At 39.2% G+C, this 15,863-nt stretch overlaps 2 protein-coding genes across 2 annotated transcripts; both read right to left on the reverse strand.

The window, feature by feature from the left end:
* Positions 1-779: 779 nt before the first annotated feature.
* On the reverse strand, positions 780-2,241 carry LOC145237858 (uncharacterized). The gene is given in 10 exon segments (XM_080100849.1): positions 780-1,081; positions 1,084-1,153; positions 1,155-1,217; positions 1,219-1,263; positions 1,266-1,515; positions 1,517-1,670; positions 1,673-1,983; positions 1,985-2,021; positions 2,024-2,129; positions 2,131-2,241. Coding segments are annotated over 10 exon segments (1,449 nt in total).
* Positions 2,242-5,307: 3,066 nt separating this feature from the next.
* LOC145238308 (cytochrome P450 7A1-like) lies at positions 5,308-10,036 on the reverse strand. The gene is made up of 7 exons (XM_080101438.1): positions 9,907-10,036; positions 9,335-9,475; positions 8,553-8,913; positions 8,026-8,320; positions 6,823-7,089; positions 6,356-6,534; positions 5,308-6,058 (listed from the first exon to the last, which is right to left on the reverse strand). Exons 1-7 carry the CDS (start codon positions 9,984-9,986, stop codon positions 5,639-5,641), a joined length of 1,743 nt encoding a protein of 580 aa, XP_079957564.1. The 5' UTR covers positions 9,987-10,036; the 3' UTR covers positions 5,308-5,638.
* Between the last annotated feature and the right edge of the window lie 5,827 nt (positions 10,037-15,863).

The raw sequence follows: 15,863 nt of genomic DNA on the forward strand, positions 1-15,863 counted from the left end.
GAGGTAAACATACCAATGCGTTCATACCGTCACGACTGACTGCAAAACCTTCATTGCTCTGCAACAAGCAAACAAGTGACATCTCTTCACTGCAACTAGAACTAGAGTGTAGTACGCATCGGGTATGGTCTTGTGTTTGACAAAATCACTTTCAAATGGCGTATTGGAATCCTTTGGACTGCTGTCTTTATTTTGCAACTTGCTTGTGCGTTTCAATGCATATAATATTTAGTCTAAACCTTTCTATTGATATGCAAGAAATAAAACGGCACACACCCATGACATCCACTCTTTGTTCAGCTGGAATCATACCTCCACCGGTTGTGTGATGACCATAGAAATATGACAAGAACAACGTACTAAATGCCAAGATGGTGTACTACTTGTGCTGTTGCGATATGTTGAGGATACAGGCCTGAGCTCTGGTGGCTCTAAGGCGCCCTAAGCTATAGGAAAGCATGGCAAAGCAAATTCTACAAAATTAATTATGCATCCGTGTGGGTTCTGGAATAGCAAGTAGCCCAACCTACAGTCCAATAAATTAATCAAAAACCAATTGCGCCAATCTACAAAAAAAAATTAGGTGGTATAGAGGTAAGTAATATAGTTCTACCAGCTGTGAAATTTTTTATCCAAAACCATTTAACATGTGCAAAAAATGCATGGTAAAACTGCAAGAAAAAAATTAAAACATAAAAGGAAATGAATTTTTGTACCAACCATACCAAGAAAATATAATAATTTCAATGTCAGTACCAAAAGAAACAATAAATTAAATGTCAGTGGCCTGCGGCATTTGAAAAATTACTGTTAATGTTTGTGGTCAGTTGTCTTGGCCTTTTTGTTTTTCGACTGAACTGAGATGGAGGTCGACTTTACCCAAGTGGTGCTGAAGTCGACTAATTTCTAATTCACGGCCTGCAATGGCAGTGGGTTAATTTGGTATCTATTTTGCGTTCAGCATCGCTGCTGCCAATTGAGTTTCTTCCAAAGGAATGAAGTGCTGATCTTATTTGTGCAGCAGAATGAGCAGAAAAGATAGGGTTATTAAACCTTTCGAATGCTACATTAGTTTACTTTAATGAAAGTCACTAGAGTGCTTGGTCTTTAAAAGTTCAGAACACTCTTCAAACAAAGACTCTTCTCTGCATAGTCTGGATATTCACTGGTTCATGCGAGGGTCCAGCAATGCTATCAGACAAGGAATTGAGTGGATTAGGTTTCCATGGCATTTGAACAGTCACTATGATCTTGTGTAGATGTGTAGTGGCCAATTCACCAAAGAATTCCACAGATGGTGCCTGCTCCTAACTCAATGCAACATCTGCATACATATGCTTCTGAGGTGCTGAACCCTGATATAGCTGGTGAGGATAGAGATGACCATAGAGAAAATCACTTTTCTGGTGTTTGCACATATCTCCGAGTGATAGAGCCCCTATTGGACCACCAAACAACAGGACTGTAAGTGAGGCATTAGTCTGATCCAGATTGGATGTAGAATCCACAAACAAACTTAGAAGATTGTAACATCATTTTATGGATTCTTTTCATGATCAGACTTACAATGGCACAAACATAAGATTCTTTAAATTGCTCAAGGCAGATCCTACTAGCCTCAGACTCTTTGACATACTTCTGTATAGCACAAAACAAATTTATACCACTAATGCCCCAAAGTTACATTTATGCCACTGATCCCAGATATAGTACACAGAGCGTGGTTAAGGATTAAGGCAGTTGCTAGCGACTGCACTTATTTCATCTGTAACAAGCAACTTGGTCTCATGGGTTTGTATTGCTTGAAACGCTGACAATCATTGCTGAAAATACAAAAAGAAAATCTGTTTTGTAAATTAACTGATCTTTAGCTGATCAAAATTTCCAGCAGGTAGAAGCAAGTAATTGTGGTCACCTGCCACACTTACTAAACATGGATGAGTGGAAACCAACTTATGTGTTTTTTTAGGTGACTTGGTGTTTGATCTTAACATCCATAGACACAGGGCACAAAGTGTTAAATTAGATGAACCGATTTCATGTTGGCGAAACTGATGGCACTTAAAGGTTTTCCCAAAAGTCTTTTACACATTCCAGCTAGTATTAGAAAATTCCAAAAAAAGCCCCATGCCACTTGTCCCATTCTTTTGCTGATTGTAAGTCCAATCTAAAAATCATTTCTTCATTTCCCTTTGTTACTAATTTTCCTCCAAGTTCCACAATTTGATGCAGGGAATCCATTTAACGATATCAGATGATTATTTACACAAAAGCTTATGATGAATTATTAAAATTGGATTTAAAAAATCTTATATTTGAGTAGTGTAACTACAAAACCACGCACTACCTTCACTTTCAAACTTTGTGCCTCAAGGCAGATTGACTGGTTACTACGCAAGCTGTCCTCTGATTGGTTCAATAAGTCGACTACGCTGGTTGGTTAAAAAGTCACATGACCCGGAAAACCCGCCTTTGTGAAAGCCCTGTGGTTCGAATTCGGAAACATTTTGGAAATATGCTGCCCGTAGAGCATACCAATAAAACCTTAAAAAACAATAATCCAAAAACAAGAAATTCTTGTGCAATGTGAAGTATAAGTATTTCACTTTGCATTACTTGCGTCTCAATTACCGGTTTGCTTTGTCAAATATTTTTACGTCGTTAAAATACTACTATGAATGAATACGCATAGCGCTGTCTGGGGCATATTGAAGGGGAAAACGTTAAGACCAGAATAAAATGCGCTTGTCGTAGTTGGCCTATAACGGGTTCAGACATATATTTAACACAATTCTAAGGTCCAGATGACTTGATATTTTTTCACCTGTCGAAATATGTCAAACGAATTTGCCTTAACTTTGTTACGTTTCGGGGGAATACATGCGTGTCCAATTACGCATGATGATTCATCGCCCGGGCGCTCGTAAACTTTACAAAATTTAATCTTAGTAATTGATCTCGGAAAAAGTTTCCAAATTTGGCTGAGGTACTGAAATACCTTTAACCATGATGTTCTCCTTTTTTAACAAAACAGAAAAAGAGGCCTGAATGCTTTTCAGACGTTTATAGCTCATTATTAGCAACTAATTAGGTTAGACCAGTGGTTCTCAAACTTTTTCATTATTTTCTCAAAACTGTCCCTTTGCCATTATTTCGAGGTCTCGCGGTCCTTAAGCCTGAACGTGTATTTCAGAAGAAAAGTTGATTGCAGGATTTTAGCTAGTTGTGCAAAATTGCGCATAACACCGGCTGCAAAACTGTACTGCGTAGTAGAGCAATAGAGCATGACAGTAGACAACTAATATCATGCGATGCAAAGGCAGTGTTCTATGTGGATGTGAAAATACATTTTTTGGCTTTATATGTAATCAATCAATCGACGATACAAAGGGTACAGCCTGGCTTTGCATCAATTTGCACTGAAAACTTTAATAAAAAATCTCTCTAGTCATGTGGCCCACAAAATCAGTTGCGAACCATTCGTCGTTTTACACCGTTATTATATTCGTCGTTTAACAACAAAATTTAAAATTTACATCTTTAAGGTTGTCCCCTGCTCTGTAGGCTAATCATTATATTTTCTACGCATTTTTTAAGCCAAAACGTGTTCACTTATTGTTAAGAGGTAAAGTGTAGTTGTAATCTAAATACAAATGTGTTTCGTACGGTATGCTGCTAAACGCAACGATCTAGGCCAGTGGTTCCCAACCGGGGTGCCGCGGCACCCTGGGTTGCCAATTGCAATGCTCAGGGGTGCCGCGAGATATTGATATTGCAATACTGCGACCCATTCTTTATTTTAACTTTAACCCCATTAGTGCAGAATTTATTTATTACTAACCGAGTTTCAGTGTGAATTAAGTTTCGCGTCTCGCAGTTATTCCCAGCTCCATTCTGGAGAGTCACTTCGAGGGGAAGTCGTTGGTGGTAAGTAGATACTCCACGGTAAGTCTTTGGATTCTCGCCCAAAAAAGTTTGAATAGCATAATGCACAAGCAGATGCCCCTCGACGCGTTCTAGAAAATTTTTTTAAAATGAATATCCTTGCGTTGGAAAGAAAGCTACTGTACTTTTGTTGCAGTTTTTCTCGCCATACCTATGTGGGAGTGGATTTTCCGTATTAACGAACATAAAAACTAAAAAACGAGAACGACTACTTATAGTCGAGGAAGAAAATGGCTTTATCGAATATGCCTTCACATATTAATGGACTTTGTGCAAGAAGCCAAGCCCAAATTTCACACTGACTTTTAAATAAATACATTTAGCTACGCGGGCTATACTGTACAACTCATACTGTGTTGTTTTATACCAGCGGTTCCCAAACTGGGGTCCGCGGTCCTTTAGGGGTCCGTGAGGCAATTTTTAGGGGACCGCGAAGCGGTTGAAGTAATTGTATAATCTTATTTGGCGTCAGTTTGTGCCACTAAATAAGTTTAAATCAAAGCAGAATTGAGAATCAACTGTCTCCATTGCTTAACAATAGCCTTTATTGAATGACAACCATCAAAAATGTAATTGTTCGCGCACAATTGTAGTGCATTTGTCTTGTCTGTGATGTCACAAGCTGTGTTTGGATGACTTTTATGCGCAATTTTGCATAACTAGCTAAATCCTGAAATCAACTTTCGTTTTTCTGAAATACATATTTAGGCTCAAGGACCGCGAGCCCTCAAAATAATGGCAAAGGGACCGTTTTGAAAAAAATATGAAAAAGTTTGGGAACCGCTGTTTTATACAGTTATTTGAAATACAGAAACCTTATAAAATTGATCCAGTTTTGCCAGGGTGCCGCAAACTACTTATCTCTTTGATAGGGTGCCGCAAGGTCAAAAAGGTTGGGAACCACTGATCTAGGCTATAACTCAAAGCAAAAAAGTGTTATTCGGTAAACACTAAAAAGCACCCAGCCTAATGTATCCACCATACATACCCGTCACTCATCCTAAAAGCATTTCCTTAAATACGTACTTTGGGTGAGGGTCATCTGTTGTTTGCAACACCAAAGCGAATTTCAATTCTATTTGTGGTTTATTGTTTAGATTCCTGTCGAAAGGAGTTGCAAGTTGGAGCGTGTTGGTCGGGTCGGGTTCATTTTTTTTCAAAAAATACGGAAACACCCAAATTTAGTATGTTACATTTGCGTCGTTAATTACATTCTCTGCAGAAACTTGCATGCTGCCAAAAGTTAAGGTTTAAAGCCACAGAACGTTGAATGGCTCTCTAGCTCAGCTTTGAACTATCAAAAACAATTATTGAATCTGTTTGTAAAATATATGCTTTATTCAAAAAAAATATATGACCACATGGAATAAAAAAAATATATACGAGACACTGGATAAATATGAATGGGATATATGAAAGTGATTGAAAATCAAAAGCGATAAATATAAAAGTATAAAGAAGTTAAAACGTACACTTTTATAAATTGCGCGTTAAGTCAGATGGAAAATGAACAAGTAGATCGATGCAAAAGAAGCCTTAAACGCTTGCACGCAAAAACAGACATTTTGAATTTTACCCTAGTGGACAGCGTACAATGTAAAAAATACTGGCATCAAAAGAGCAAAAAATTATAAAAATCTTCGGAACTACATGACACGAAATCAAACAACAAGATAAAAATAAGGTTTAAAGATTAAAACGCTTGGCGCTTGTTATTGTTGCGATCATCAGTCAACGCAATTTTCACACGCACGTCTTGGCTGGGGGGCATTACACCAAACCCCAAATGGGTCAGGTCAAAATCAGGCAAAGGTTTATGGGGCTCGCAAATCTTTACATCAAAATGATTTAAAAGGGCCAAGGTTACCAGCTTGATTTCAATCATTGCTATGTGTCGTCCTGGGCATCGTGTGCTTCCAAACCCGAAGGTCATGACAGAACGGGATGCAGCTATGCGCTGGCCAGCCTTGTAGAACCTCGAGCGGCTTCGCAGAGTCCCAAGAAGCTGTGTAGGTTCAGAATATTTCGAGTCGCTGTCGCAGGAACTGCTTTGAACACCGCTACTCAACGCACCCTCGTGCTCGCCAATGAGAAAGCGATGGTGGTCGTAATCCTAAAAAACAGATGGCAAAGCTGTTTATTTAAATCGCAAAAAATATCAAATCAATAGTTTGTGGTTCGTTTCTCCGGCCACTAACCACCCCTTCGTGCCTTACCGAAACCTTTTAGGAAACAACAACAGTAATAAAACAGTTTAGGTAATGAATAAAAGCACCACCAGCAGGGCCTCAAACGACGATCACTGTTTACCTTCATTCAACTTTTAACCTAGTATAATGCTAAAAGGTTGTTTGCAAGAATATTTCATAATTGTCACGTTTCTTTCATATTTTATATCATTTTTTCCCACCTTCGGACTTTCGAAAATCTCGCAATCCATATGCGTAACCGGTGCAAAGAAGATTGTGTAATCGCCCTTGCGTATTGCGTACTGCCGACCAGAGCTTGTGTTTATGACTGTGTCTTTCATTGCTTTCCGCACACTCATGCTCGATCCAGTCAATCTCATGGTCTCCTTCAAGCATCCGTCTGGCAAAACAAGCGGAAATGGGGTTTACGAAAGTAAACTGAAGTCAGTGCAGCGTGCTGATTCACTCTTCACCTGTGTCCCCCACCCCTTGCTATTGTCTCCTCCCCCCAGTCCCATGTTTCACGCAAGCTTGACGCATTTCGACAAATATTTATTTTTCCTAATCTGATCGTTCGAATTGCGCGTTCACAAAGTGAACGCAGGATATGCTCCAAAAACATAAACGATATTAATGTATGTAAGTGTCATTCTTGGATTGTTTTATTATTACACAAACAGACACTCACCTAGAACCACTAGCTTGTCGATGTCTTTCTTTTTTAGCGATAGTATGTCGTTCATTTGTGGCCATGTGACATCTGCTGTCGGTTCAACGCTGGATCGACCCCGCAGTCGGCACCTACTATTGAACTCTTCAAATTCCTTTAGCACAGCTCGTTTGGCGTCGGGATTCTTCAACAGATGTGCAAGGGTCCAGAACAGCGCCGGGGCCGTGTTTGCTTGCGCCGACCACAAAATGATCATGAGATGTCGCGCTCTAGCGTCTTTGATATCTGAAATAAACAACGTTTTTGCACTTAGCCGAAAGATGCAAACACAGTACCCACAAACAAAATTCCTAATAATCCACAGGGCAGCTCCGGATCAACAACCGTAAAAACGTGTTAAATATCTCTTTATTATTTGGCCAAATGTTCGAAGGCCGACCAACATGTGGACAAATCACAATTACCAAAATACCTATAGTTTTTGTTTCAGGTTTGTGCCGAGTGAAAAGTCTAAAAAAAACGTTTTTAACCCAAACGCTGCTAATTAGCATTGCTTTAAACACCTATTTGAAGGCGCCATTTTCTAGGCCGATTAATCAGATAACGTTTCTGACAAGCAGCGTTCCCGGAATTCGGTCGGATCACATCATTTCTTATAAACCACAACAGAAACGTTCAAAATATTTCACATAAAATCCGCGACATGCTGCGATTTATGCCCCGAGGTGGATAACATTTTTCAGCCGCAGAGGACCTTTGCCCAATCTGTCCGCAAGATCTTCAGGACTCCTTCAGCTGGATCATAGATGTTTCTTAGTGAAAAGCCGAGTCTCTGGTGATGATTTGTATTACTGACTTATAGTTACGCAGTGGATAGATCAGATAAGTAGCTTAAAAGCAAAAAAAATGCACGGGTCATCAATTTGCACTTGACATTGCGCACTTGAATTTGCAAACGTATTTGCAAACGTTGCTGGAATTTGCAAACGTTGCTGGAATTTGCAAACGTTGCTTGCTTTGCTGAAGCGTTGCTGAAGCGTTGCTGAAGCGTTGCTGAAGCGTTGCTGAAGCGCTACTTGCATTTCACGCCAGAGGAAACAATTTAACGATGCATGTATGTTGCGCAAATAAGTGCTCCAGTAGATCGAATTATATCCCACAATTAGGGCCTTAACCGATAAAGCAGGTAAATGGAAATTTACCAATAATTTTGACTCTTACCAATACGAGGATTGCTGTCCACGATATCGGTGATCAGTTGTGAAACGTTGTTTCGTTCAGACCAATTAATTTCTCCGATCATTTCCAAAATCTTTGCCAGAGCGCGCTTCGTCGCCGGGAGAAGGTGGATCGGGATGCGGTCAACCAAAAGCGGAGAACCGGCGAAGTAAATCTTAAAAACCTCGTAAAAACGTGCGGTTTCTTCAGCTCGCTTCACAGGATCGGAAAGCGAACCGAAAAACAGATTGAAGGTGATGTCGAATATTATGCGCTTGCACATGTCGTAAAGATGAACCTGCAAAAAACATAAAAGGTCATAAGGCAAGAACGGGGATGAAATTAGCTAACCAAACTTGACATTGACTATTTACAAGTAATGAAATGCGATACCTTCAAATTCGAGCCTATGTAGCTCAATTCATCTTGTATATAATAGTATGAACTTTGTGCATGTTGTACGCTGTACAGGATCTTTCCAGTCTTATGTAAGAGACGGAAGACACGCATCAGCAGAATAGGAAACTTACCGTGCGAGTCCCTTTACGAACTCCCTCATCCTGAAGGAGTTTGCGTAGAGCAATGACCACCGAGTCTCTCGCAATGTGACAGAGGTCTGACAGTTGCATTGATCCGCGAAGATTGCTATCAAGCGCATGTTCAATGCTTTTGGAGATTTTTGCAGGTGTTGGTTCGACTTGCTCAACAAATTGTGCTCGTCCCATTAGACGTTCCAATAAACTTGGTCCTGGGTTTGCGGGATTGTTATGAATATAATGGTTCTTCCCGACCATGCATGTGACAAAATCGCCAATAATGTCCTTGTGATCAAGAGCCATAGTGCGCTCTAGGTTCCTTACATCCAAAGGGTTCGCAAAAACGTGGGTGTTCCTGCGAAAATCATAAACACCAAGTGCCAATTTACAACGAAAACGGAATACTTATTTCAAGAATAAAATTATCGAAACGGGAATGTAACTTAAACTGTAGCAAGTAAAAAATATGAATGCCAAAAATGAAAATACAAATAAACATTTGCAAACTGACTTGCATCAAGTCCATAGAAAACGTGAACCCGACTTTTATCTCCAAAAGACAGCAGTAAGCGTTTAAATCAACAGGGATGGAATGTACACGGAGATTTGCTCGAGCAAAATATTTTTATCTGAAATAAATTCGTCCCGACAACCAAAGAAACTCCAATCGCTGTAGCGATGTTTTAGAGACCACCGTGTTAGCAAAACAACATTCCATTGCCGGGGTTTAAGTTCCTACAGCTAATTAGGAAAAGTATTTGGGTTTGGAATCTTACCAGCCTGCCAGCTCTATAGTGTAAACATCCCCGTACTTCTCCTTGAGGTTCATCAGGTAATTTAGCGGGTCTTTGCCAAAATCCAAGGCCGAACCGATGAAAGGAAGGTAGTGATGGATGAGCGGAGGCTCCATGCGTTTTCTGCGTCAAAATTAGTCCAGTCAATCCATTGTTTGGTCGCTTTGTTGCGTTTCACGTTAATCATGTTTTAGGTAAGAACTTTAAGTAATTATTGGATTTCCTAAACGACCATTATCGGACTTGCAACGACGCGTGAAGTGGGATCGAAGATAGAAAAATTGGAATGCGTATGATATGATATACGTATACGTTTTGGCACATTTGTGAAATAGATTACTTGACTAGTGCCCACATATCATTAACATTACTTATTGCTCAGAGGAGGCAAACGATTTACAATATTTCGAAATCTGACTTAATTAATCATTTTACGTATTTGTTATCTTTTTAATGTCCCATGCAAATCATTTGTTTTTTATTGGTCTTTATTTATATTCTACTTTAAGCTACAAATATTTGCAACGAAAAACTCATGAAAACATGTTACCCACCTTCGTCTTTGTCGCAGCCGGCAATTTAACACCACAAAGTTGATCAACAGAAGAAAGACGGTCAAAGCATATTCCAGCATATCGATGTTGCAGTTGTAAAAACAGTTTGCAAGCACTGAGACCTATGCGCAATGTTCTGACAAAATAAGGTTCGGGTTAGCGACAAATAGCCCAGGTACATTAGAAAAAAACGCAAACCGGTTTCGCTGCCGCCAAGGCTTGCACATTTTTAATCGTCTGCCGGATATTGTTTTATTGCCCCGCGTCGATCGGTGTGTTTGTGCTACGGCAATGGCCTCATAATGTAGCCGTACTTTAGGAAGGCTCACAAGTGCTGGAACTGGCGTGAAACGCAGCTCAATTGCCTCGACAAAATTTTAGAACCTTCTAATTGCTGAATTGAACATCGTTCAAAAAAGAATCAATGGGCGCTTGCCCTGCCGCGGCTGTGAAACACAATGCCTCTTCACAACCAAACAGCATCAATATATACACTGGCTACAGGAGAAAAACGTTTTTTATTCAAAACTTACGCAAAAAAGGCACGGACGCTGCATGTTGACGCACAGGCCAAGCGTGAGAAAAAAGTTTATTTTTTAAAAAGTGAGAAGGAATAGAACGACCGAGGTTCATCCATACGTGCTGACCAACTGTCGAATTTGCGGCATTTTCATTAATCAGCGAAAAATAGCACCTCAAGTCAACACAATTATATATATATGATCACTGTTTTATTCAGTGGGAAATGTACGGCCGTTGTTAAATGCGTTTTCGTGTGAGTGATTGTATCTTATAAGTTCAAAGTGCGAGCCAGTTAGGCCATTTACATAGTGTTTAACAAAACCAATTGAAACCACCGCCTTTCTCTAAACATTGCCTGACCGGCAGTTAAACTGGACAGGATCATTGGAATCTTTGTCAATATGCCCCGAGAAACAAGGTTTGCTCGAATTGCGATGATTTCGCCGGTAATCCAGTGATTTGCGGTACTGGTAATATTCGTTTGACCTTTGCGTGTTTCGCTGCATAAAGTTTACCGCAGCTAGACGATGATAAGCGGTTTAAAAATTATTTCGCGATGTGATGTTTTTCTAATCCGCCACCACCTGGTCATTTTCAAAATTACATCGCTTCATAGCGGTATTTACAACTCAAATATGTATTTTTTCAGATTATTACGTGATTTGTTCGAGCGTGGAGATCACTTAATTGAAAATTAAGGCAAATTTTTGCGGACTCATTTTATATTTGTGACTAATAACAAATGAATTCACAATGTACATCTTATGCAGGCCGGGGATTGTCTTTCGATTAAATTTCCGCAACACATTTAACGACAGTATTACAGCTGTAACATTGAATCAGTCCGTGTATATAACGTAATGCAAATTTTTAGTAATACTGATGAGATAAAATATTTGCATTGTGATTTACATAGACTGCATGAAGTGTGCTATAAGTTACAGCGGTGATACGCCAATATATGTAACCGAAGTCTGTTAAACGTTAGTGGGCCAGGACAATATCTGTATTAGCACACCTTTGACATTTGACAACAGCAGGTTACCTACATATTGCGGAACCGTTATCCGGTGGTAAAAGAAACATTATATAACTTTCAATTACTGCGTGTCATAAATGCTAAACAATAAAAATTTAAAGAGCTTTTTCGCAGAGCTCCACACAACGTACTTTTAATCAAGCGAGGATTGCAGCATGCGTGTATGAAATAATCTTTTTGTCGGAAACAAATACCAAAAAGCCATCATCACAACACGTTGAGGGGCAAACATTTACTCCTTGGTCAACCCTCTTATGCACTTGTAACTGAAGCTGCTTAAAATCACGAAAAACGAGAAAATTTTTTAGTGTCTTACTGGGGTTTGATCTTTTTTGGTGAAAATGAATTTTACGATAATAGAACGCGTGATTTTCGCAGTAAGAAAGGTTTATTCGTTATGTGTTAAAATTCTAATGCATTATGTTAACCCGTATAAAGTTGTTTTCTTTAAAATTACATTTTTTTGATGTAAGTTTAGATAAAACTACACAGGTAAAAACACGGCAACATGTTGTAGGTTATTTAAGTGCGGAAATAATAACATGCCATAATTTGAGGGAACCTTTAGGCATTATAACATTCTGACGGTGTCAAGGTTCGGCTGATAATAGAATGCAAAACGTACAAAGTTCTAAAAGTTGGGACCGGCAGTTTTTCGTCTCAGTGATTTGATTGACAATCGCGGTGTACCAAAAAATATTTCACTAATTGTAAAAAGATACGAAAATTATACGTGCACATATCCTATTTGTTTGTTCATTTCTTACTTAGCCGTTTTAATGACTTTGATCGAGTGAAATTGTGCTGCAATGGTGTTCTCATCAGAGCTTAATCATATCAACTCAAATTACCTGCAAAAATCTGCAAAACCTTACCGTGTAGTATTAAACTTCATGATTAGATATTGTAAATAGTGTGATCTGTTGTAGTCAAGATTAAGTGAAGCGTATCAATATCGATTTCCATTAGTTGTGACGTGGTGATTCTTGTCATGTGTCGGTTACCAAACGTTTTACACGAGGTAGACTATACAGTTACTGCGTAAGCATTTTTGTGTCAGTTTTGCAGCGCATGGGACTGTTTGATCGTGATGCTTAAGTTTTATTGTTGTAAATTAGTAGTGTGTAAGGTAACTACAGTGTATAAGCGTGCACTACTTGATGTTTGGATAATTTAAATATGTGCGGTAACTGACCATGCTATAGTCGTGTATATATCTGTGTGGATAGCTTAACTAAACTCTTTTATATTTTATTATTATAGTATTTGAATAAGACGCTAAGTAAAGTAAATCTGTGTGAGAGCTGCTAACGCAAAAATTTGTCCTACACTATCCATCCTACACTGCCCTTGTACACTATCTGTCCTGTACTGTTCTGAACGGTCAAGTTTCGTTTGGTACTGTCGGGTAGTGGATCAAGACTTCCATATTCATTTTTGCAACTCATTAGTGTGACAGATAGCATTCTGTGGTGCAAGTAATCCATACAAGCTAGCTAGGACGTGGGATTTGAACCAACACCATTTTCGGCTACCAAAAAGGTTTTGTATTCTACATAGTCATTTTACTTGGAATTAATGTGACATGTGTCACCGACCATTCCACTAAGCTTTCAATGGCGATGTTATAGTTTCACCGTATACACATAAGAAATGGTTATACCTCAAAATCATTTTTAAGTATAAAAACATTGGATATTAACGACTTTGGGAGAAAAATAACTTAGCTCTGTATATGCACAAAATTCGTTGCGAGCCGACCAGGTCATTATTTTTGAGTTGCACGAACACTTGGAAAAAATTGACACGTGTGCTTATTTGTTAAGGGTAATGCGGCTTTAAAACGATAAAAGCAGAATGTCAAACTTGGTCTTTGATCTTAAGTTACACTTATATCCAACAAAAATTGATAGCACAATGTTTGTATACCATCTAACCGGAACAAGTTCTCACTCGCGGCGTATTTACCAAGAGTAGTGGACATTTATTTTTATTTTTATTTCTTACATTGCGAGTTGCAACCATAAAAATTTTCACTAACCTTGGCTTCTTTAGTTTATTCTTGGCGATTTTTAGTCACGAAAACTATGCCTCGTTACTTAAAATGCTACCTTCGATAAAAAAGCCTACAACGAAACATGCAACCAAATCAAAAACGAACATAATGCTTTGCGAATTGCTCCAAACAAAGGATACCATGAGATAACTTTTGTCAACAAAAGTCCGTTTTTAAGAAGGCCTTAAGAATGAGAAATGAATTGCGTAAATACAACTCGCCGTACATCCTTCAAAAAGTTTGTGCGCATGTCAAAATTAGGAGACATACATGACCCATAGCTGTACTTAAAACAGACTAAAACAGACAAAAATATTGCACCGCACGAAGAAAACATTAGTCAGGACGTGACTCTTTGCGGCAGTGGCTAGAAATAGTTAGATCAATTCAAATAGCCATCAGCCCTGGGTAACCTCGCCTGCAGCACATGCTTTCGGATGCACGTGAGTTGCTGAGGTGAAATACTGCCTTGGGCCAAAACATTAAACCGCTAATAATCTTGGAAATGCGCAATGACCTGACAACAGTTTGTCAAAGAAGAAAATATTTAGACTGATCGTTGTTAACTGCTAAAAATAGGAAGACCCTGCAGTACCAGGGGTGCGCCCGCAGTTATTTGGTACGGTTGCGGGCGAAAAGAATACGAAAAGCCGCTGTTTGATCTACTTGTCTATGGGGGCTCTAGGAACGTTGCCCGGCCGAAGCTGCTTTTGGGGGCGTATAAGATATAGTTCGCATTACGGTTGTAGCTTGACTTTGTTTGGAGCGGGGCCTGCCGTTGGTTCTGTAGCCGGGAAAGCCGTATCGGGCACCGGCAGTTGGGGCCATCGGTCGAAATGTCCCAGTGAATTTGATTTGTGGGTTGGTGCTTGCCTACCTGATGGAACATAAAAAAATATGAAAAAAAACATCTTAACGTAGCCTACGAGATTATACAGATTGAAAGTGATTATACTGAGCAATATCTGACCCTCCAACATATAGCATGGTCATTGACGATCACTGTTATGACAATAAATGGGAAATGATTTCCCATTCTCAGTTATACAAAATGATTTTTATTTAGTCGTTGTCCACCATGCAAAGGACAAATAGTTCATACTTAAAAACATCTTTTTATTTTGACAACTAAATATTTCGTACTTGGTCATAATGGTTGGGTTTGCGTTGTGCAATTTACACTTCCAGTTCACATTTTTGTTGAAGTTCTCACTGTCAAAGCCAAGGTATATTTGGCTGGCTTTGAGAAATCACTGAAGCGCGAAATGATGCAGTCGATTATGCCGATCTTATTTCATGCAATGTATTTCATCAACATAGTCCATCATGGAAGTAGAGGCTTAAGCTTCAAAGTACGAAAATTCAGTATATATCTCATATAATCTCTGGGATTTAGTTCTACAGTAAATATGTAGAAGTGAATGAAATCACAACCAAAGTCATTTTACCGCTGTAATAGATCTTGCTGAAAAAAATAAGTAGACACACATTTTCAACGCGGTTTAACCACAGTAAGCAAGGTGTCTGTTGATGTATGTAGTTGAAATGGTACACATGCAGTTCGTTTCGTCCGGCCAAGTTCAAGTGGCAATTCCATTGCCAAACAAGGCAATTTTCTACCCATCGAAGCTTTGCTAATTTTTGTGCTTCATTCAGGAGAATTTCGTCCAGCAAAGTGCAACCACAAAGGTGTGCAAGCTGTCTCTAAATATTATGTGCATTTAAAGTTTAAACGCACAAGCAAGTTGTCTTTTCCTTTTAACCGCTAATTGTTCAAGCGAATGACGTTATAATGTGGTTTGTGTAGAGTTGTGTAACAACATGGATTAGTTTTGCAACACTTACGATAAAAACTTATTGAATAATTCTTTTTCAAATATTTTCAGTACACCAGTAAAGATCGGACAGAAAGATAAGTTTTTAGTGGATAAATCACCAGACATTCTTCGTTACTCAACAAAGATTAGAGTGACGCATTCCAACCGTTTCCGAACAATCACGTGATGGCTCGAGTTCAAGAAGTCTGTAAAATGCAACGTTGGCATGGGAGCCTGGCCGGTAAACAGCACCTGCTACACGCAATCGTGTCTTGTTACAGGAGCGAGAGCAAGGGTCCATGAATTTCCAGCTCCCAAATTCAGTCGTAATGCTCCGCTGGATGCATGTTTGACCCAGACGCAATGCTGTGTGCGAAATAACGTACCAGCCATCGATTTTGCGTCGCTCGTCAACTCAGCAAACTCGATCCCCCAAATCCGGCCTAGGAACCGGGTATTTAGGAATTGAGAAAAGGAGGAGGGTTAAAACAATAAAATTTGCTTCTCACCACCCGCTGACGAA

The sequence above is a fragment of the Phallusia mammillata genome, chromosome 7 (genome assembly GCF_965637545.1).
Source record: "Phallusia mammillata chromosome 7, kaPhaMamm4.hap1.1, whole genome shotgun sequence".
NCBI classification, from domain to species: domain Eukaryota; kingdom Metazoa; phylum Chordata; class Ascidiacea; order Phlebobranchia; family Ascidiidae; genus Phallusia; species Phallusia mammillata.

What these genes read in the sequence shown, in the direction of transcription:
- LOC145238308 (XM_080101438.1), bottom strand. Translation starts at nt 9,986, where the DNA reads ATGCTGGAATATGCTTTGACCGTCTTTCTTCTGTTGATCAACTTTGTG. An exon ending in ACTATAGAGCTGGCAGGCTG is followed by an intron (nt 8,914 to 9,334) that starts GTAAGATTCCAA and finishes TGATTTTCGCAG; the next exon opens with GAACACCCACGTTTTTGCGA. An exon ending in TTCGTAAAGGGACTCGCACG is followed by an intron (nt 8,321 to 8,552) that starts GTAAGTTTCCTA and finishes TGTTTTTTGCAG; the next exon opens with GTTCATCTTTACGACATGTG.